Raw genomic sequence first — 23157 nt, 5'->3', positions numbered from 1 at the left:
CTCGCAGCTGTCCACAGAGGTTTAATCAAGGCTACCTGTCACTGCTGAAAAGCCCCTAAATACCATTCTCACTCACTGCTGGTAAAACTCAGCATTACACCACAAGAACAGTGCAGGAGGCCTGTATTAAGACACACAACTTCGGAACACCAACGCAAGGTCTCTTCCTTACGACACAATTAGAGGTGCTACTGACTGAACTACTGTATATTTAACTGTTATGGCGCTGCCTCAGAAAATGCTTTAGCCCTAAACATTAGGAATTGCAAATATTTTGAACATGAGTTCTTCACCTTAAAGAGAAGCATCTTCTGGGACATCGCCATGGCGTACCCTGCTATCGCACAAGTAGCACGTGCACCACACTGCCAGGCGGATCGAGCTTCAGCATCTCCTCAACCACGAGCCCCTGGGTTCAGGGGTTCCCAGGACCAAGCTGTAGCCCCCCTCCTCGTTCCCCATGGGGCCTCCCCACAACTCCGCAAGCCGACACTCTCCCAGAGAAGCCCATGACATCAGCACAGCCCAGTGCCTTGAGGTGGATGGCACAGGTGTCACCAATTGAAGTGGAAGGTAGCACAGCTGCCAGGGGACATCCATGGGACCTGCAGCACTCACATTCCTGGAAGCCAAGACACCCAGGCCCCAGCCTGGCCATCACAGCCCAACAGAGGTTGGTGGCAGGGAGGTAGAGGGGAAACATCCACCCACGTACCTGCCACAGTCTCCAGTGCCAAGTTCTGCTCACAGCCACAACCATCTGCTCCCCAATTCTCAGGGTACCTCCGCACCAAAGCTGGGACACTTTATACCAGCCGCTTAGGGGGTGCTCAAGCCCTTTCATGCTGAGAATTAGCTATGCTGCAGACCTCTCTGTACCTAAGGCAAGTCATGCAGCAGGCTCTATCCCGTTCACCTGAAGGCTGCATACGAATGTAGGAGAAATTCTTACCTGGGCAGTAAGGAATAGACAGCAGCAGCCACCACCACCTTTGCAGGGCTGCACAAGAGTCACACCATCCTTCAGCCCCTTCCCCAAAGGGGATGCTGACCAAATACAGCATGAAGCCTGACAGACCAGACTTATGGATTTGTTTTAGAGTTTCTTATTCTTAAGAATACTACTTTAAAATTAACTACTTCAGTAGATCAGGACACCTACAAGAAATAAATCTGCTTTTACTTGTAGTCAGAGGGCTTAAATCAATTCAAATCTTTTATTAAATAAGTCAATCTCCCTCCTCTTGCTGGCAGTTAAGCTACCTCATGGTACAACAGAGCATGTGTTAAAGAACAGGCAAATCTCAGTTCCCAGAGAAGGGAGGGCCCCACTTCTCAGCCTGGTCAGGCTCATGCAGCACAGTGTGTTAGGAATCCCTCAGATTTCATCTTCAGACACGTCTTCCCTCCCTCACAGTTTTCACCGCTAACCACCACCACCACTTTCCAATCTTCTCTGCTCCCCACCATTTAAACTGCATTTTAGAAAAAGAGAACTTGGGAGTAGAAGAGAATTTTCAAACTCCCCTCTTAAGCAGTTTTACATCCACCAAATGCTAGAATTCAAACAGGATACCCAAAGCTACTATCCCCCTCTCCAAGCATCACCTACTTTTGCTTCAGCCTTTTTTTTTTTTAAAAAAAAAAAAAAAAAAAAAACACACACACATATAAGACACACTTCCCCACACACAAAAACACACCGGCACCCAAACAAGACTGTTCTGGCAAGAGTTGCTCCAATTAACCTTTGCCAGAAGGGCAAAAATCTGGAATCCCACCAAACACGTTAAGTCCTATTATAAACAACCCAGGATTAACTTTTGCAACCTGAGAAGTCACTACAAAACCTGAGGTCTAATTTGTCCTACAGTGTGACTCCTTCTGCACTGAACTTGACATCTAAAAATCTACCTGAACACATCCCAGATCAGTTATTTCTGACTAGTCACAGATACTTCAATTTACAGGATATATTATAATTTTGCCCAAAAGATCTAGGAATGTTCGAAGAAGAAAAAAATCTTCAGAAAAGTTTATATGCATTCACTTTTAAAATCATTTCCTAAGCTATACCAGGTAAGTTTGCAAGGAATTAACACTGTATGCATTATATGAATGTCATTGTAGTTGTGCTACTTAAAAACCTGCACTGAAAATAGTAACTATTGTCATGTCTAAAACAGCCATTTAACTGAAGATGAAATGATTTCTCACATTTTGATGAAAGCAATAGAAATACTGACATACTGTGCCACAAAATTAGTATAAATAGACTTTATTGAAGTCAGTACCTTTGTACTGAAGCTGAAGATTGTGTCTACATAAGCACAAGTTGTAACATTTCACAACTTCTAAAAGGAATGTCAACAATTACAACGATCATGCATACCATGGTCGATAATCACATTTTTAGAAGCATTTTCAACCATTTCTAAAGAAATGCTTATAACATTGTTATATAGAGAACTACTTTCAATAAACTGCAAAACATTGATCAGCTTTTCCAGTATGAGCTACAGTGTCAACACAAAAGGGAGGCATAAATGTTTAATTTATGAAATCAGAATGGAATATTTACTGTAAAGAAAAATTAAAAAGCTTTCAAATAAAGGCCATTATTGAACCAAAGTGAAGAGCACAACTTGAACTTTGAATTCATTCATCTTTTAAAGCTGTCCTCTGAGTAACTTCAGTTCAAAGCATAAATTCAGTACTGTGAGTATTCCTTGGACTGAAGTTTGGCAATGATGCGGTCCAACTGTCTCTTTGCTTCACACTGTGGAAAATTGCTCATGTCATAATATTGAGGGGCAATTTTCACCAGCCTGTCAAAAAAGGAAAAGGTTGTTACTAATTCTCATGTTTTAAGATGCATCTGTAAAAATTCCCCATCTGAGTGAAACAAAGATAACAGATTCTTTCGTTTTCTTCTCACGATCCCAACGTTAAGGAACTACTACATGCCTGCAAACACCTCATAACATTTAAACAGTATCAGCTTTGTGAGAAAGGCTTTTTTTTTTGGTGAGAAAGTAGGAAAAAGTTTTACAGGTCACCGTTTTCAGACTGTGCTTACCATTCTGGCTTGATGTCTGTACATGTCCGAATGTAGTTCTTTGTTGTAAGGACAAATTCATTGTAAAGCACCCATTCCGGCTTATGATCCAGAACAGTGGAAGGATGCAACTGCACCACCTGGTTGTCCTTCACTGTTAGGTAATGCCCCGTTCGCTCCAAATGCGCCACCTGGGTAAAGAGGCAGCCCTTCGTCACCACGGCAAGTCACACAGAGCCCCAGCTCCCCGAGCGCAGCTGCAGCTGGCACACCCGTCACTGCAAGTAGTCCATTTTCAGTAGGAACACAAAAAACACTAATTGCCACAATAAACATATACAAACAACCCACGCAACATACAAAAATGTCAATCGTTCTCACCCAAAGAGAACAGTCATTATTAGTACAGCAGCAATGCAAACAGAAGTACTAGAAAGGGGTATTTATTGAGTAGGTTTCCAACAAAGTCAACAGTGGTCTAAAATATCTGCTTGAAGCATTTCATAGTACTGGCTTCTGTAGGACCAACAAGCTTCAATGTATCCCTGTAAGTTTTTATTAATGTAGCTTTAGTAATAATTACATGTATTATTCTACAAATCCTCTCCTACAGTAGATCTAGAGAAATGTGTCAGCCCAATAAGAATAGGAAGCTTAGTGTGTCAAAAATAAGAACAGCCTTGTTACAGCACAAGCTATAGAGCTGAAAAATGTAGGTTCAGCAACACACTTGTGCTGTGACCTTGGCAAAAATCAATTAACCTCTCTCTGCCCAAGCTCTTGGCTCTGTGGAAGGGAATAATGCCAACGTCTCCGAGATGTTCTGATATCCAGCTCATTAGGATCTCGTAAAGCAGTCAGCTACCCACAAAAGGGTATCCTCTGTAAGAACAGTCAATCTCATAAGCAAGGTAACTGAGATTAACCTTTTGTTATAATTCAAGATTATCTCAGTATTTGAGATGCATACACGTATATACACACTTCTGTAAAAGATTAAGCATAACAGAAGTGTAGATAAGATTGTTTTGAAAGATGCACATTTTTAATCAATTCATTAGCCATCTTGCTTTACAGATTGTGCTTCACTGCAGGAACACACCTAGGATAAATAGGATAAATTAAACATTTCCATTTTTTTTTTGGCTAGTCCAAGGTATATCGCAACTATTAACTGAAAATTCCAAGATTTCTAAAGCAATACCTACCTCATATTCTAATTTTGAGTAAGAACATTTCCTTAGTAACACATTATTTTAAATAGAGCATATGCTTTCTTTAATATTTTGTGACATTACTATCTAGGATATGCTCTGTTAGTAGAAAAAATTTCAACAGTCTGCAAATCTTTTTCACAAGAGATCTGAAAATATACTATTTTATTTCAAGTTTGGACAGCCAAGAGAGGCTCTTTTAAATGGAGATTAACAGGGCACTGTCTGTGACAATTTAGGCTCAATTCAATCCAACTCAATCCAATGTTTGCAAGATTAAATAGTATAGTGGCAAGCCAGACTGGACTAGAAACTCATCCATCTCAAACCTGTTTGGCACAATCATAACATACGCGTTACTATAGGATTATGCATGTTTTTAAAGGATTTATTTTAAAAAGATCAATTCCATTTTTCTGGTGTGGAAGTAAAGCATACATGTACAAGTGTCTTTCAGGGCGTTTTAGACATTTCAATTCCACTTGTAGAAAGCAATTCATTTATTTATTCTAGAAAACAGTGTGCTCTTAAAATTAAAATGAATACAATTGACCTTGACCACTTCAATCTTGCTTAGCTCCATTAAAATCAGTAATGTCTATGCTCGAGTCTTCTCCAAAGGCATACTAATATCCCCCCCGCGTTCGCTGCTGGCCACGTCCCTAGCGACACAAGCACAGCACAACCGTGGCTCCCAGCAAGCACCCAGGATTCAACTGCCAGCTCCTGCACTTTCCTAAGAGCCAAGTCCAGCTCTTTTCTGGAGATGCCGGTGGTCTGCCGGACCTCTATGCTTAAAACAAACCCAGGGGTTGGAGCTGGGCACAAGTGAGGCAACAAGGAGGTTGGGGTGGATGCAATGTATGAACACGGGCTCTTCTGAGCAACCAGCTAGCAGCCAGCAGCCGCGCCCATGACACTCAGGCCAACAAGGAGGCGCTGCAGACCCTGGCTGTCCTGCTTGGAGCAGTAGCATCTGATCCCTCCCTCAGTAAAGCCAGTTGTTTGTCAGACCCTTCAACAACATAACCCGCATACAGCCCCCTGATTTGGCAGAGAACTTTAACTGTTTTCTGCTGCTTCACTTAGCTAACTAGGTTAAATCCAATCAAGAGGGAGGTTCTCACAGAAGAGCCTGCACCAGATAAACAGCAGGAATGGGGAAGGATGGGAAAACCAACCATCTTGGGGCATGGATGAATAGCGGCAGGAGGGCCAACTAAAAGCAACCATGTTGCACACCAAGTGCCCATTCTGGGGCTGGAGCCAGATGCACGCACTAGAAAGACAAGTGCATCTCCAAGGACAAAAAAATCAAAAATCACATCAAAAACAACATCTATCTGTCATTAAATTCTCTCTCCACGTGTAGTGACGACAAGATTCTAGAGACATGATTTCCTCTGCCTTTCCTTTTTAGGCAACAATAAGGATATCAGTATGCAAAGGAGCCATATCTATTGCTTGAATTTCTGAAATTCCTACTTGCCCACTAGGCAACACTTTCTGAAGCTATTAAGAAGTTCTACACTGTAGTCTTTCCTTTGCATTCTTTAAAGAGCAAAACGAAGTCCATGAGAGGCACTGATGACCACGTGCATGTTGCAGGTTACTCCTCTGTTACTGCAGAGACCTATAGATTGAGCAGCTCTAAAGACTGTGTCTTGGCAAGCATGAGACTTGAATTAGCAGTCAATCATCTGGTATTCAGCAAGATGAGATCTGTGCTACATAACTAAGCAACTGATCTATTTTATTCATAGTTTAAAGTCAGATAAGGGCTGTCATCTAATCTACGCCCTTATATATCAAAGGCCACTTAATTTCATTCTTGGTAAAAACCCTAATATAGCTGGTGTTTGGCTAAGCCATGTTTTCCAAAAAGGTTGTTAAGCTTGACTTGAAGACAGCCCAGAACAGTGGCATCTCCACCACACAATACCATAGTTTGTTTCATCTTGAAATAAAATTAACTTCATTTCTCAGGTATCATTTTTTGTTCTGCCTTCACTACTAGGCTAGAAATACCTGTAGAAAACAACAGTTTTCAAAACTGCAAACAATTCTATTCAAATCTCACATATTATAAAAAAAGATTTTTTTTTGTTTTGCCTTTAAAAAAAAAAAAAAAAAAAAAAAGCAATGACTTATTACAAGATATTTTATTTCCATTTTACTGGTCAAACTGTTGTCTTTTCCTCTTCTACATCACCCCCTCTAAATTCTATTTTAAATAGGCAGTTTTTAATAATTTAGCAAGCATGGCATTTACTTTATTTTATATATACTGTGCATATTCTAATGCATGCTACCAAAATAATGAAAAGAGACAATGAAAGTTCATACAAAATCTGGTGAACTGGAAGAAACAGGGGATCTAGCACAGAACTTGAGATACTTCACTTCTTAGGAAAGAGGTACTATCCCAGAAGTTTTTCCTGTATAGAGAAAACTACAGTTTTGTAGTATTTTCTATTTCCTTTCTGTGACTATGACAGATATACTGGAATTCAACTTTACATTTAAACATGAAGGTTAGAGATGATTAGTCAACCAGGTGAACTTCGGTATTTGTCAGTCACTGGCAGATAAGTGAAGGAGGGCAAATTTACACTAGTTACACTTAAAATATTGAAATAGGCTAATTATATAATACATTATCCTGCAGATCTGCATTGTCAGACATCAACCAAGTATCTGGATTAGTAGAAAATCGTACAGCCAAGATACAAGTAAAATTTCACTTTTCAGGACACTAGACAAAGCCGAAAGCAAGGCAGTCAACAAAAAATATTTCATAAAGAGGGCTGCTATTAAATTTTAGCACTTAATTTGATATTTTTAAAAACAGTTTATCTACACATGTTGGCCCATGGGATTTATTACTTTGCATGCACAGACTTCCTGCTTTAAGTCCATGTACTTTGCTAGTAAGTCCTGGAATTTTCTGCATATTCTATACTAAAAAAGAAAGGACTAATGCATCTCATTACACAAGTCTTCTGAACCAAGAGCCCCAAAATATCAAAGCCTGAACAACTGCAAAAGGCAGGCAAAAATATACAAACTGACTGTAGATTTATCTGTACTTCATCTGCTTAAAAATAACATCTCCTTTGAGCATTTGTAAATAAAAATTTTCTACTCCAGGGAATTCGAAGGAACACAGAATTCATGAGGAAAAGTTCAGGATCAGGGCCAAGCAGCAATTAGATACCACACTATCATGGAGATGATATAATACTGATAACCATCTTTCCCTGTTTGAGATAGTTTTGTCTTAACCCCCTAACAGAGAAGAAGGAAACTGCCAATATTGCTTTGGCTCCAAATATTCTCAACAGGTCTGTCATTGCTAATGCGCCCATTCTTCCCCCCAAATTCAGCAGTCAGGGGTAAGGCGATAGTGAATAACTTTTTTGATTATATAAGCAAAGACCTGAAATTTCTGGAAAAGCTTCTATTTTCCACCTGTATCTGCCTACTGCTCTATAACAGGCAGTCATAGCTCAAACTCCTGCACAGTGGAAGTTTTGATGGAACAGCTACGGAATAACTTGTTGAAGGCAGCAGAGGTTCATACAGCTTACAGCAAGATTTTGGGATACACTTACAAGGCAACTTACACAGAGGGGGGGGAAAAAAGGCTCTGAAATGAAGGTCTGCTATCATTTTCTGATTTGCCCCTAACCCTTCTGGGCTCTAGCACAGGCACCATAGAGATTCAACACCAGTGAAATGGTGATTCCATGAAGAAAGGGAAGCCTGTGTCTAGATATCAAAGAGGGATCAGACCTTCCTCAGAATTTGGTCAGCTAGTTAAGGCTCTCGAGGAAGCTCGTCTGCAAAATGACAACTCCCCCTAATAAGTCTGGCAGTACTCTGAACAGCTAGTGCTAATAATATTACAGCACATCTTACGCTGCTAATTTCATTCTACTGGTTTCATCAGACAAATTCACCTACTGTAGCTTTGCCTCCACAGCAGAAAGACATTAGAACTGGTTCACTACCTCTGGAGAAACATAAAATATATTCTGTGTGCCAGCTTCCAAGTACACATCTTCTCATAGGGCTAAAGAAGCCAAGGAAGGCAGAGGGTACTCCAAGCAAGGCGGCTCTAGAAATGAGGCTTCCATCACCCAGCCTAGGATCTGACAAGGCTAGCTGGGCAGAACTGCTTGATCTTACAAAGCAAGCCAGCCATATTTGAACATAGACATGTTTCTGTGTTTATGGCTACACATATTTATTAATCAAGAAGTGCATTTCTCTAATGTGAATGGGAGATGGAGACTTTTGTTCAGTCCGCGCTTTTGATTTAATGGCTAAATCATATGTAACTGGATATAAATAGCATCTATGAAATTTTGGTAACTGGTAAAAGCCATACTAATGTTAAAAGCCATGAAGATTCCCTGCTTACCTGCATGAAATACCCAGTGACTAAGGCCTTTCTTATATTGATGTAATAGTCTCGGCTGGTAAAGTCTGTGCTTCTACGAGGCAAATTAAATCTATCCATGATTCGTGACAGCTGCTGGCGTACATTGTCTGCAGACATCAGGGACCTGTAGTTAATGAAGTTGTCGTAACACCACTGAACCGACTCATGATCTGCAACGTTAAAAAACATGAAACAAAAAGGAATATTTTATCCAATTAAAACAATAAAACAGCAACAAATTGATCAGTCAGATGAACCAGAAAAAAGTAACCATGAACTTCTATAAACAATAATAGCTCTTAGCCTGTTCAGTACATTTCCTGCATTAGTTAACTTGCCAAAATTGTTTTGTATTTAGGAGCCATGGGGTCAGAACAAGCAGAAGTTAGCTTTTTTGTGTCTATGCTAATCTAAACACAAGCACTGGTGTTTTGCTGAAATACTAGATCCAGGAACTCACAGTTTGAAAGCACTGGGCAACTAGGGAAACTGCCTTCCAAAGCTGCAATGTAACATGTAACTGGAAATAAGGAGCACTAACTGTGACATGTAAGCAATATGCAACATGGTTATGTACAATTTTCCTGTGTTTGAGAAACTAAGAGAGACACAAATACTCCTTAAATTAACCATTCAAATAAGCATTTAAGAGCCAAACAAACGTACTAATCTAAGTACTAAACATACACACTTCTCAGAAGGTTAAGTGATTTGGCAGACTGGTCAAGCACAGACTCACTACCACCCTAAAGAACTTCAAATGTCATTCACTTTAAGTGGGACGGACTAGATACAACTGATTCATTCTGCACACATTTCTGCACAAATTTTACAAGATGGATGTCAACGAAAGTAAGTTTCCAAAAATCCATCTAAAAAATGCACAAAGACCAAAATGACCACATTGGCTTCAAGCTTCCATTTCTATTACTGATAGCTCTTACAATGACTCTGGTAGGAAAGAAAGTCTTATCTATTTTCTCAATGTAAAATTAATTTAACACCAAGAAACCTGCTTCTCCCTACCAATCTTGTTACTCTGCAATAATACTCTTCTAATCTTGGTCACTTTATTAAATCCAAACACTAGCTCTAACAAGATTCAACTTTAAAAATTTATTCTTGCATGGAGTGACTCTATCCTTCATTTGCATCAAAACACAGACAGGTTATACAATTTACAAAAACTTTAAGTTGTTTGTGCAAATTATCCTACGGAAGGTGTTTTATATAAAGGACGAATGCAGACACTCTTACAGGTCACACGGCATCATCACTGTTAATTAAGCACCTAAACGGGCTACTTTCTCTGCCATTTGAACCATGCACTTTACATGACCCATAACTAATATTTTATATCGTTCTAGAAACAAATTATTCGTGTTAGCTTCAGATCTTCCACATGATAAGTAAATTTAGTTTTACATTTAGAATGTTAGACTGTTTCAATGCAAAATTCCCAGATCAAAGCAGCAGTGGAAATGAACATCATGGGGTTTTTTTTTTTTTTCTTTACTCATATTAAAGAATATTACATTTTGTTTATTGATACACATGAAGAGTGTAACTGAGCATCCAATTCCACTTTAACCTTCCTTAGCAGTGAAGAGCAGTCTTTTGACATACAGCCAAGGTAGACTTGAGATAAGTCACTGTTCAAAAAGCAACTTCTATAGCCATTTTTCAGGAAAACTTAGTTTCACCTGTATCTTTTTATCATTCTCAGGCTACTAAAACAAACTTGAGCTATGCCATAATAGCACACTTCATAGAAAATCCATGTACAGAAGGTAAGTCAAACAACATATGGAGCCATATGATAAATTTACGTTCTTGTTGATGCATTACCTTTTTCTCTCAATCTATCTCAAAGTCATATTTTAGAATTGCAACTGCACTTAGAAAGTTAAAATTTGAGCTCCTATGCATCAGAATATTTTTTTCACGCTGTTCCCCTTCAGAAGTTAGTAAACAAATTTGCAGATTTTTCTGCAATTAAACATAGAATGCTCAAGGTTGGAAGGGACCTCTAGAAGTCATCTAGTCCAACCCCCCTGCACACGCAGGGTCACCTAAAGCACGTGGCACAGGACTGCATCCAAGCGGGTTTGGAAGATCTCCAGAGAAGGAGACTCCACAACCTCTCTGGGCAGCCTGTTCCAGTGCTCTGTCACCCTCACTGACAAGAAATTTTTCCTTAAGTTCCTGTGGAACTTTTGATGCTTCAGTCTCTGGCTGTTTCCTCTAGTTCTGTCAGTGGCCACCAGTGAAAAGAGACCAGCACCATCCTCCTCACTGCCTCCCCTGAGGTACTTATAGACACTGATCAGGTCCCCTCTCAGCCTTCCCTTCTCCAGGCTGAACAGGCCCAGCTCCCTCAGCCTCTCCTCATAGGGCAGATGTTCCAGGCCCCTGATCATCCTTGTGGCCCTGCGCTGGACTCTCTCCAGCAGCTCCACATCCCTCTTGTACTGTGGGGCCCAGAACTGGACACAATACTCCAGATGCGGCCTCATCAGGCCTGAGTAGAGGGGCAGGATCACCTCCCTCGACCTGCTGGAGATGCTGCTCTTAATGCACCCCAGGATCCCATTGGCCTTCTTGGCCACGAGGGCACACTGCTGCCTCATGGTCAACTTGTCGTCCACCATGACACCCAGGTCCCTCTCTGCAGAGCTGCTCTCCAGAAGGTCGGTCCGCAGCCTGTACTGGTGTGTGGGGTTATTTCTCCCCAGGTGCAGGACCTTGCACTTGTTTTCGTTGAATTTCGTAAGATTTCTCACTGCCCGTCAGAAAGTAAACTTCCAATATTTCTTAATTAAAAGGAAGGCTTACTTTCTTTTATCCAAGTTTACCCAGCATTGACTTAAAAGCCTGGCTTGTCTCCAGGCTCAGCAGTTTATTATGCGTTCTGTTAACTAGCTGATGTTTCCCCACACACACACACTTTTTCTCCCCCTTCTCCCTCCCTCTCAAGGAAAACAGTTAAAAAAGAAAAAAAGAAAACTTGAATAGCACTACCCTCTGTTTTTTTAGTTTAAGATTTAAGAAGTATCAAAAAACTTGTGCCAGAACAGATGCACTTACTTTGTTTGAAAGCATGGTAGACATTCAGCAACGTCAAATGATCTCCATCTATATGGGCAAATCTCATCTTGGCTTCATCTGCTGCTTTCTTTGCTTCCGTGGGGCGAACAAAACACTGTGGGACTAAACAAGGTTGGTATGGGCCCAACACAAACGCCCATATCGATGAGTCACGCATTCACAGACAGAGGAACAAGGCCTAGCTAGGTCAGTTCACAGAGCATAGGGCAGGGCAGGATGGCCTCCAACTGCATCTCGGACTGTTTACTACCTTGATTTGGTACATCAACACCTAACCACATCTGTAAGACAAGAGGGTTTCAAAGCTACAGAGCACCTGATTATTTTTACTAGAACTATAAGCAGGCAAAAAATCTCTATTCTGAAGGCCATCGAGATTGCCTGAATATACTGGAAGGCTCGACAGATCTTTGTTCAAGACCCAGTGCTGATAGCTCTACCAGAAACTAGCATCACATAACAAGTAAGTTAATTACATGCTCGTTTTCTCAGTGAGCCCCTGTGGACAGAGTGCAGAAGGCAGTTTGGAAACTATACTGCACTAGCACAGTCTAAACAAACATTAATTTTACTACGAGCCTGCTACTAGACAGAACACACTAAAGGTAAGTCATCTCCCCCAGATGGTATCGTTATCAGCACTGGTATACGGCAGGATATGTGAATGAAGGCATTAAGAAGTCTAAAGGTTGTGATGGTAGCGGTAGTGGTGGAAGGTTAAACCGTCCTTCATCGGCTATTTAAAATGAAAATACCCATGTGTTGAGCTTTGTCTACCATTATATTTCTCTTATATGATCAGATTCCTTCTTGCACTAGCTTGAATCCAAAATCAGGTTTTAAGATTCCAAGCTCAAACTATCAAAGACCGCAAATATCATTGCGGTCAACTTGATTCATGGTCTTTCAACATTCTGATAGGTTTTATCAATATTAATTAACAAGAAGTTGTAAGTAGTTATGAAGGCTCTTAACCATAGAGAACTCAAAAAATAATAATAATAAAAAAGAAAGCCACCACACACACCACACACAGCTCAAAATAGTCTATGTAAACCCTACTGCAGATATAATTTAAGAGGTTTTTCTCCATGTATTAAGTTTCAATAAACCTAAAGCTAAGATGCTACAAATCCTGTATTTTTCTAGCTCCTTAGGGCTATGTTAAGATTAACATAATTGAAGCCTGATCCCATTAGAAGACTATTTTGCATCCTACCTGTCCCTAGTAGATGACAGCCCTTGGATTTTTTTTCCCTCTTTTTTTAAATTCCCATAAAAGTCTGCTAACAGTATACTTGGAGCATAAAAATGCCACATGAGCTGAATGCTAGATGGAATTCAGGTGAAAATACACACCGCAAGAGGGAACCACATCAACAAATCAGAAAGAGCAATGCATTAAAGAAAATGGAAGTGCAGGTGTGAAATAAACACCCTGTATTTTAGGTCCAATATCTGAGAACAAAGGGTATTTTCATTTCAAACTCAGGTTGAAAAAACAAATTAAGTTACTCGAGTGATTTAACTCACTGTCTTGACTTAACAGCACTTGCTGTATGAAAAAGTTGTATGTGAAGCCTCACAGCAAGACACTATATTTAAATAACTTATACAAAAAAATCCTGACAGTTATAAACCCTAACATGCCTTAAAAAAACTCTTTTTTATATAAGTTTTAATTAAAAAAAAAAAAAAACACTTAACACCACACACACACACACCAACACACCCATCTATGATCTTTGTCTGATTACACATTCAACACCATCCTTCCCTCATTTCTGGTATTTGGCCCAAAACACTAACACATGAACTTCTACCCAGAGTCAGACAATCCTTTTGTGTACTTAAGGGAGCATAACATGTCATATTATGTCATGCCATTGGAGAAAAAAGATAAAATTATCAATGATGTCTTAACTTTGGAAAAGAGCCCTTAGGAACAATGCAAATATTTTGGTTTTTAAAGAACAATTTCAGCTATTACCCAAATGGTAGCCATCTTCAAGTCAAATTTTAAGGCATTATTTACCATAACATTAATTGTGCCTCAAAACACATTATATATACACACTATATATATTACAGGTTGAGAGAAGATACACAAAAAGGAGCAGGCTAATTCTGTTGAAGACATCAGACAAAAATATCAGAGTTGCAGTTCTTTAAGTAAATTTCTATGGTGAGAGAAGGCAGGGGAACGAAGAGAAAGACAGGCAGCAACCTACCACCACCTCCGCAATTAAGCCTACCGTTTAATCACAAAAGTGTATGAGATTCTGCCCTGCCCATCTGCTCTGAGTCTGAACAATAACTCTGCAACAAACATTTTAGCTTGTTCTTAAGAATTTTCATATAAATATACTGTAAGACTAAACTGAAGAGATTTTACTCTTAGCCAAAACATTGTTTCTAATCATTCAAGTTAAGCATGTAACCAGCATTGTGAAGAGTCTGCTAAAATAACACACCCAGAAGAAACAGTAATTACGAATATGAAACCCACTTTCATAATGGACTAAGCCCTGCTGCGTGTCCTATAAAGACAAAGCATGAAGTGAGGTAGTTTCTGTGAGAGCCGGAACTGAAATGCAAAGCTTGCTCAACATCAAGATCTTGACCAGGAGCTCTGCTCCGGCTCACTGCTATTCACACAGTGCAGCAGAGTCCAGCTTTGGACACAAATTTATGGGTTGCATACACATTTACGGGTTCAAAAAAAGGGAAGGCTTCCTCCTTCCCTTTAAAGAGAATTGCTCCTTTTCAGCCTCACCTCTTAATGTGACTGAAAGCACTATTTCCTGTGCACCTGTGCAAGTGCAGCAGCTGGATATAAATCGTACTGTTGTCCTTTGGAAGATGGTAGGATTTTATCAAAGTGCAGAGAGATGCACAATACAAAATAGATTTCACTGACTCGCTCTGACAAAACAGAGCAAATAAACTAACATTCCTGGTCCCGACTATTAGCCTAAAAAGGAAATTTCTGTTCCACTAGCCTGAAATTCTTCCCTGTATCAACCTCAGAATATATACAGACTTTCCTTAAAAGGAAAGTTAAGATCATTTTATGCATGTTCATTCCTTAACATCACCATTTGTTAACTGCAGGTCAACACACAAATCCGTATTGACTAAATCCCTATCTGAAGCTTTAAAACAGCTCTAGATTTATTAAGAAAATATATATATCTTTTCACTGCTTATATGTCTGAGGTAAGAACACCTCAAATTTTCCCCAGAACAGAGATTTCTATTTTGCTTCTTTCCCTGCTATTACCTGACAGCATGGCAGTAATAGATAGGACCTCATTAGAACAGTTGTAGTCACAACTTGCAATAACCATTTTAGCCAGTTGTGGGTCCAGTGGAAATTCCGCCATCATGGATCCCAACTCAGTCAAGTCTCCATCATCATTTAAAGCAGCTAGATAATTCAAAAGCTCTAAGGCTCTCATCAAAGTTTCAGGAGCTGGAAAAAAAGAAATATTTATTATGCATGTGAAGACATGTCAAACTGCTTTAAGTAGCAAACATGGAGGAAATACAGACTACTATCATCTTATTTTTCATTGTCCATTTGGCTGAATTCAAACCACCAACTATTACTAAACTCATTTATACATGTTTAGGGATCAGCGAGTTCTGGAGCAAAATTACTTCTTTTAAAGAGTTCTTAACTGGACCAAAAGCCTTGATCATTTGAAAAGTATTGATTTTCAAAATTCACAGAAATGGCACCCAAATATTTGGAAAAGGGGATACTGCCCCAGTGCTGAAACTACTCAAGCATGCTCCCCTTTGTTTCATTAAAATAGGTTGAGTACAGTCCTAAGATCTCAACCATGTGCTTTAGATACCTATAAACTTTCAGAAATCCGATCATGCAAGAATGTTCTGCTCATCTTCCATTCCCTGTAACCACACATGTATATCACACATCACACATGCAACACGTTTGGAATGGAATCCCAAAGCCATCCTGCTCTAGCTGCACGTACACTGTAGAGCAATAACAAAGAACGCAGTTCCGTAATACTAGTAATACTTATCTGTAAGCGTTTTGTTTTTTATATTAGTAGTAACACAACTTATCCATACAAGGCTGATCTACGTTTTTAATTAGCAATATAACCCAGCTATTAAAAATACGTATGGATGCTGAACACTGTTACAAGAGAGTTGTACATTACCTTTATACCTTTAGCCAAGAGACATATATTCAAATTTAAAAATGTTCACCAATATACATACAATTGTTAATAGACGTGTAATTAGAATGTGTAATCAAGGAAGCAAGCAAAAGAAAAAATCAAATATACATTGTCTAACACATAGCCGTGTCTTATCCTCTGCAGATTATGGACATCCAGTAGATTTCTTGGTTCCATTAAAAGCTTGAATGCAGACAGTGATAGAAAATACTTATATTGTTAAGACACAAAGCATAACAGAGTAAGTGAACAATTTCCTTAAGGATTATGAGAAAAGCAGACAAAATTCTCTAAAGTTTATTCTATGCCATTACTAATGCTGTATCATTCATTGAGGTTGAAGTTTTAATTATAAAAACAAAATGCACACAGCTAGAAATATAAAATATGAAGCAAATACCTGGTGGGTCCATAAAATCAAAGTGCACCAAGTCATCTATACCAAGCTTCTTGAGCTGCAGCACTACAGATCCCAAATTAGATCTCAAAATTTCAGGGTATGTGTTGTCCTAGGGAAAAGGAAAAAAGACTTAAGTAATAAAAGAAACAGAATTTGAATGTTCACACAGTTTAAAGTTCCAAGGGAAACGTAAAGTATGGTTAAGTGGTGCAGCATTCTGTTTTCAGTATCAGTGCAAGTCAGAAGGCAGCCTTACCTGCATTTCAGTTTTGTAAGCCTTCTCCGTATAAAGCCTGAAGCACTTGCCCGGCCTGGTCCGACCAGCACGGCCGGCTCGCTGCTGGGCCGAGGCTTTGCTAATCGCCGTCACCAAGAGAGACTCCACCCTGATGCGAGGGTTGTACACCTGTCCGGAGGGCACACAGAGCAGAAAAGAGTGAGCACCTCCATGGATAAAAATGCTATCTAGAAAACACGCAAGGCTTCAAACATTTTCAAACACCATTTCTGACATGGAAATCAAACAACTGTACATTCTGAAAGGAAAAGAAAAAAAGCACCGCCCTAACTTTAGCCACAAAAGCCTTTGGATCAGTGACAGAAAGCTTCAAATACAACCGCCTGGAGAACAGCATTTACTTTCTTTCATTTGTTAACACCTCCTCCTGCCTGGCTCCCTGTGCTCTTTAAATGTGTATTCTTAGATGAGATTTTCATGGCAGAACTAATATGTCCAATTTGTTCTATAGAGTGCTAAACATACTCTTGATACTCAAATTATTCCATGCAAAAAAAAAAAAAAATCCTCTTGATGGAATTATAAGGCTGAATAATCTTGTTCTGGAGGTCATAAAAATCTAACATTAACATTAAGGTTTGAATACAACTGTAAAATCATACTGATGACAAGGAAATTCTTTATTTCAAGGATACTTATAATCTGTCACAGTACAAAATATATCCTAGAATTTACTGAAACGTTCCATTGCAGCTGAACACAAACATCAGCCCTGCCAACTCATTAGGCCTTACAGAAAGGAAATACTGAAAGGAAGACTGTAGTCAGAGAGCTTGAAGGCTTCCTACGGTTCATATGTTAAATGCTACTCCCCTAGTGTGAACTAGTTAAAAAAAAGAAAGTGTCCCAAAACTTTTTTTCCTCAGTGAAAATTTTCTTCTATCATAAAAAATATCATGGGGAAAAAAAGGCTAAACCAAGGTGATGTAGCTTGTGTACAAAGATGCATCTCTATTCACATTCTGTTGCATGTTTCATTGTGTGACAACTTAAAAAGCTCACAAAAAAAATAAAGGAAATGTCTAAGAAACTAACTCAAAGATCACAGTTGTTGAAAGATTTCAATCTGAGAAACATGTAATCTATTCTTTATTCAGTTCTTGGTATCCACCAGTTTTCTTTCAGTTTCAGATGATTTCAGCATATTTCTTGGTTCTACTCAAGCTTTCTCAAACACAGACATACAATGCAAAGCCATCCTCCCAAAAATACCTAGAAAATCCATATTCCAAACCTAACAAAAGGACTAAAGCACTTCTACACTGCAGTGTTTTGGACAGCTCAGTAAGCTTACATACAAAGTGCAAACTTACAGTAAAAACGCAAAACATGCAAGCTAAAGATTTCAATAAAAAGAATAATAAAGAACTATTGGGGTTTACAAGAAGAGTTACCTAAAATTATTTTCTACTCTGATAAAATAGTAATTGCAGTTGTACTTACCTTTTGTTTTGCAAAGCCAGGATCAATCACAAACACAACACCATCTATTGTTAATGATGTCTCAGCAATGTTGGTAGACACAACCACCTGTTGAAACATAACACATACAAATTTGTCATGAAGTGACACATGCAGGTAGATATGCGATTCTGTCTTTACAGAAAGTAGAAGTTTTCAGCATTTTCTTTCACCCCATCCATAAACATGAGCTGTGCTCCAAAACTTCTATGGATGATCAGAAGATTAGGATGACAAGAAAACAATTGTGTAAGCTTCTACTGATGGCACCAGAAGGTCTGTCCACTATGTTCCTGCTCTCCTAACTCTGCATTAAAACTAACACTTACTATTTAAACAATTATTTTACTATTTTACTTAATATCTTACTCACACTTTCAGTCCAAAATGACAAGTTATATTACATCCTTGTTACTACTGATTTTAAACCCTTAAGCAGGGCAAACTGGTCAAATAATATTAAAATCAAGGACTATATATATTTTGACCAATTTTATACAAAGATGCTGCTCTTCAGTATTCAGTAAAGCTTGTTTCACACAGCAGATATTAACAGCAGTCAAAAAGCAGACACACACCTTAATGTGTACATTATTTTTCATACTCGGATGATTTTTTGGTTTTGAATAAAGCAAACTATGTATTCTAGCTAAAATTGTGAACACTTACCTTTAAATTATTTGTTATTCAAGTATCTCCATATGCTCTGGAGGTTGTACTTTTGAAGTAATAAAAGACTTTAATCTTCAGATATTTTGTATAGCAGTTAAAGTGAAGTGATAGCCAAGTTCTGCAGCATCTTTTATTGCCATTTTATAGCCAGAGATGTTTTGCAACACTCTGCACAAATCCTTAGTCCTCATCCAAATAGCGACCATGTTAAATCGCATGTTAATAGAACATTTATATCAACTACCTTAAAGAACACTCAAAACTAATCCAGTACACTACCAAAACTACCTAACTTTCGCTTCTCAATTTTAGAGTATCCCATTCTGACTCTTCACATTGACTGGAAAAATCTCTAACAATTTGTTCAGAATTGCAATAAAAAATGTGGCCAGACTGGATTTTTAAATTGTAATAAATCACAAATTAGTCAAGAGACAAAAGCCACAAACATTTCAACACAATTAAGTGCCGATACAGTAGCATAAGAGTGTCATAAAAAAATGCACGTCATTACGGACCTAAGTTGAACAGCTCTGTGTTAAAAGAATTAGTCCACATGCATAGTACTGTATACATGCATGCCATCCAGCTTGCTGTTAGTGAATTTTATCTAAAGCCTCTCAATTTCTTCCTGCATATACTAACATGAGGCATCCATTTCCACAGTCTTCAAATACCAATTATAGAGCAGCATCAAAAAAGTGTTGGTCTAATTTTCAGCAGTGTACTTTAATAATAAGAATTCAACATTTTGGGCCGCAGAGGCCTAACAACTTAAATTTTACTCAAACTTACTGAACTTGCACTTGAATCAGGTGACACTTTCCTAGAGTATCAAAAAATATTTATTCATTCAAGATAAGCGTTGTATACACACATCTCATTTGTTAATGATGCATTGTTTAAAATAAATAAATAAATAAATCAAAAAAACCCCACACCCCACACCAGAGACACACAACCCCCCCAACCCTCCCCCCAAAAAAGATCTTGGGGAAAATCCCTCACATCTTTAGAGTCTAAGTCAGAAAACAGAGTTACTTAGAAGTCAGAGGAATTAAACAATTATGTAAATAAGGAATTATACCTGATTAACTACAGTTTTGCAATTAAAGAAATTACAGAAAGGGTTACTTTGAAAAGGTTCTTAAATATCAGATTAGCAGTCTGATATTTAGCATATTAGAAGTCATATGTCTATATGTGCTGGCCTTACTAGTAACAAAGGCTGATGAAACAACAGAACTGTCTGGGAATTCATGCCCAGCACACTTTCCTGTTTATATATCACATAGCTAGAGTTTTTTCCCCATCTATGCCAAATATGGTCACAAAATATTTGCACCTGATCTGCATTAAGGAATTAAGCTACCATTACAATGCCATTCAGGGTACCTACAATATCATGCACCAACCTCAGATGAATCACAAGAGGCCCACAAGTCAACCTCACCACTCCTTTTCTCTTCCTCCCATCTCCCACCTCCTAGTTTTAAAGGATATATCAATACAACAATAAAGAGAAAAAGGCCAACAGGACTTGGGACTTAATATTGATTAAAAAAAGAAAAAGCACTTCTAGTTATTTTCTCTCTGCAGAGACAACCATGATAGGGAATGGCTGCCTTCTGGATGTTGTATGCAACACAGGAATGTTTAAAATACCAAAACTCAAAACTTTAAGCTGTTAAGTTACAGATAATTAAGTAGTGACTTATTAGTTTTCAAAGCCTTAGGAGGTAGGAAGAAGAAAGGAGAAAAAAAAAAGTATAAGACTCAAGTCTCTCAAGTTAAGCAAGTTTTCAGGAGATTAGAAGATGATACAAAATCTGAGGAATGGCAAACACTTCCAGCAAATAATCCAAAACAATACAGAAAGATATCCTCTTATTAGGACCTTCACTGTACTGGGCTGCCATATAGATTCCTAGGTCAGTTCCAAATCAAGAACGAACAAAATTAGTCACTTGTTGCTAAGTTGGAAGAAGGGAAAAGAGGATGCAAGAGGAACAGGAAGGCTCAGTCTTCATCTTCCTCCAGAGGAAGGAGGAAACAGTGACTAGCTGCAACTAAAAAAAAAAAAAAATTGCAGCAATTGCTGATCTTTGCTAGAATGTCTAAGGAGAGGACAATAAGCCAAGTAAACAAGCTACAATTTTTTTTTTTACCAATATCAATTTACCAATGGCATGATGCTACATAACTTGTAGTATTCTGCTTTTCTGTCACACAGCTAAGTCAAGAGATATGTATTTTGATACTACATGTTTAACCTTTTCATGACCGTTAGAGACTTAAAATGATTCAGTCCTCTATTTCCTCAATAGTTCTAAAAACTATGTTTAACCCTCACAGGGGATGGGAGAAAAGCAGGTATCTCTAAGATAACAGAGCATCTTTTCAAGATAGCAGAGGTCCAGTAATCCAAGGTCCTACTTCAAATACTTTGCTGAATAAAAGTACAGTAAAAACACTTAAATTCCATAAATTACTGTTGGGGGGGCAAATAGGGGGAGGAGGGGAACAGAAGGAAAAGAATCACAGTTTTCCACTCATTACTGCAGCAATCTGGTAGAGAGGCAGTAAAAACTACCCTCCCCATGCCTCTTTTTTAAACACATAATGGCTTTGTAGCTGTGAACCTGTTACTTAAATGTTCTACAATACTTCTGCCAACAGCTTTCCCCCCCTGCCTTCTCTCCCTAGTGAAGAGGGTTGCTACAGCAAAGATCTTGTTAGACACTAGCACTGGTTCTGTTAGTTCAGCACAGTGAAAGCTACACACTGCATCACTTTTCACTTACCAAGAAAACCAGAAATGGCCTATTTCAAAGCACATATAAATTCTACTCTTTCATTTTATTTTTCCCACTTTTTTAAAAACATAAATGGAGGTTGAATGAAATACACAACTACCACTTGTTCATCACTGAGAAGCAGTTTCATTCAAATCATTTGCTAATACAGTCTTATTTCTGCAATCAACTTCAATATAAAAAGAGCATAATTTCACAAAATTTAATGAGTGATTTATTCTTCCAGAACACTAGGAAGCTGTCACTAATATTCTGCATACATTGTACTACACACACACAAAAAAAGGAACAAACCCTGCCTACAGCAGACAGCGTGATTCATCTTTGACCTTCAAAATCAAACTTTTGGGATAGTAGCTTCATATAACATTAGTTTAACTTGGAAAAACTCTGTAAACACTCCAAAATTTTCAGTTTTGGAGAACACTGACACACTCCTAATGTTATTTAGGCAAAAATTCAGTGAGTAAGCTAAACTTTATGCAAAATATTCACTTATGTCAATTCACAAGTTTCAGTTTCTCGATCCACTTTACCTTATAAAGAGAAAGCATCCCAATTCCTTGCTTAATGCTTCAAGCAGGAATTTCCAATACATTTGTTTTAACTTGCACCTTCTCTTAAGCCTAGGGAAGGAGGAAAACCTGCCTGACAGCATTCCTCAATTAGATGACCAATTCTGCTCCCAAGAGCATGGATCAGAATAACTGCTATGCAAAAACAAAACCTCATCCCTCTACTTGAATTATGTGGTTTCCAAATTCATTACCTGATTTGCCATATTTCTCACAGGAAACTTGTGACTGCTACATGAAACTTATCTGAATGCTACTCTCATTCAATTTCAGAGTCAGACATCACAATTCTGAATTGCACTAAGAAAAGGTATTACCTAAAAATCTAAACAGGATATATTGTATTGTAGCATTCTAGACTTCATGAAAATAAACTTCCTATTTGCTGTCATCCAAACGGACAGCTAAAACATATATTTAATTCCCTACGTAACTGACTAGATAGTGTACTGTTCAATAACTAAAACACATTTTTATGTTATTTACCTTTCTCCCTATTGCTCCATTTTGCTTTTTTGGTGGGGGAGGTTCAAAAATCCTTTGCTGTTGTTGTGGAGGAAGAGTAGAATACAGCGGAATGATTTTGATGTCACCAACTTCAGGACCCAAATCATCAATTTCACGTTTTATCCTCTTGCAGGCTTCATCAATCTCCTACAAAATAAAAGTATTAAAAGAAGTCCATGAAAATAGTTAACATTTTTATTTTAGAGCATCTTATGACAACCATTAAATCCATACAAAATTAAATTGCAATAATATTTACTTTAAAAAGGGCAGGGGAGCAGGGGGGGAAAATCAAAGCAGTTGCTAAATTTCCACTGGATCTTTCACAACACTCCAAGATGCCTCAGCTCCATAGTCTAATGAAGGATCTAATTTGCATTCAAC

The 23157-nt window shown here is 38.4% G+C and overlaps 1 protein-coding gene across 1 annotated transcript in view; it reads right to left on the bottom strand.

Annotated features, from left to right (window-relative positions):
* Positions 1-2262: 2262 nt before the first annotated feature.
* The window catches only part of DHX15 (DEAH-box helicase 15), a 42107-nt gene continuing 21212 nt past the window's right edge, over positions 2263-23157 (bottom strand). The window contains exons 6-14 of the mRNA XM_088539947.1: positions 22753-22920; positions 18186-18272; positions 16701-16850; positions 16445-16553; positions 15111-15302; positions 11807-11929; positions 8699-8889; positions 3080-3249; positions 2263-2828 (exon numbers count right to left, since the gene is read on the bottom strand). Of these exons, the coding sequence (XP_088396073.1) occupies positions 2711-2828; positions 3080-3249; positions 8699-8889; positions 11807-11929; positions 15111-15302; positions 16445-16553; positions 16701-16850; positions 18186-18272; positions 22753-22920 (1308 nt within the window). The 3' untranslated portion in view covers positions 2263-2710. The remainder of the gene's footprint in view (positions 2829-3079; positions 3250-8698; positions 8890-11806; positions 11930-15110; positions 15303-16444; positions 16554-16700; positions 16851-18185; positions 18273-22752; positions 22921-23157) is intronic.

The sequence above is a fragment of the Tinamus guttatus genome, unplaced genomic scaffold (genome assembly GCF_059628265.1).
Source record: "Tinamus guttatus ecotype Peru unplaced genomic scaffold, ASM5962826v1 Tinamus_guttatus_pri_ptg000052l, whole genome shotgun sequence".
In the NCBI taxonomy this organism is placed as follows: domain Eukaryota; kingdom Metazoa; phylum Chordata; class Aves; order Tinamiformes; family Tinamidae; genus Tinamus; species Tinamus guttatus.
Note: the sequence above shows the minus strand (reverse complement) of the source record. Positions and strands in the feature narration are given on the sequence as shown.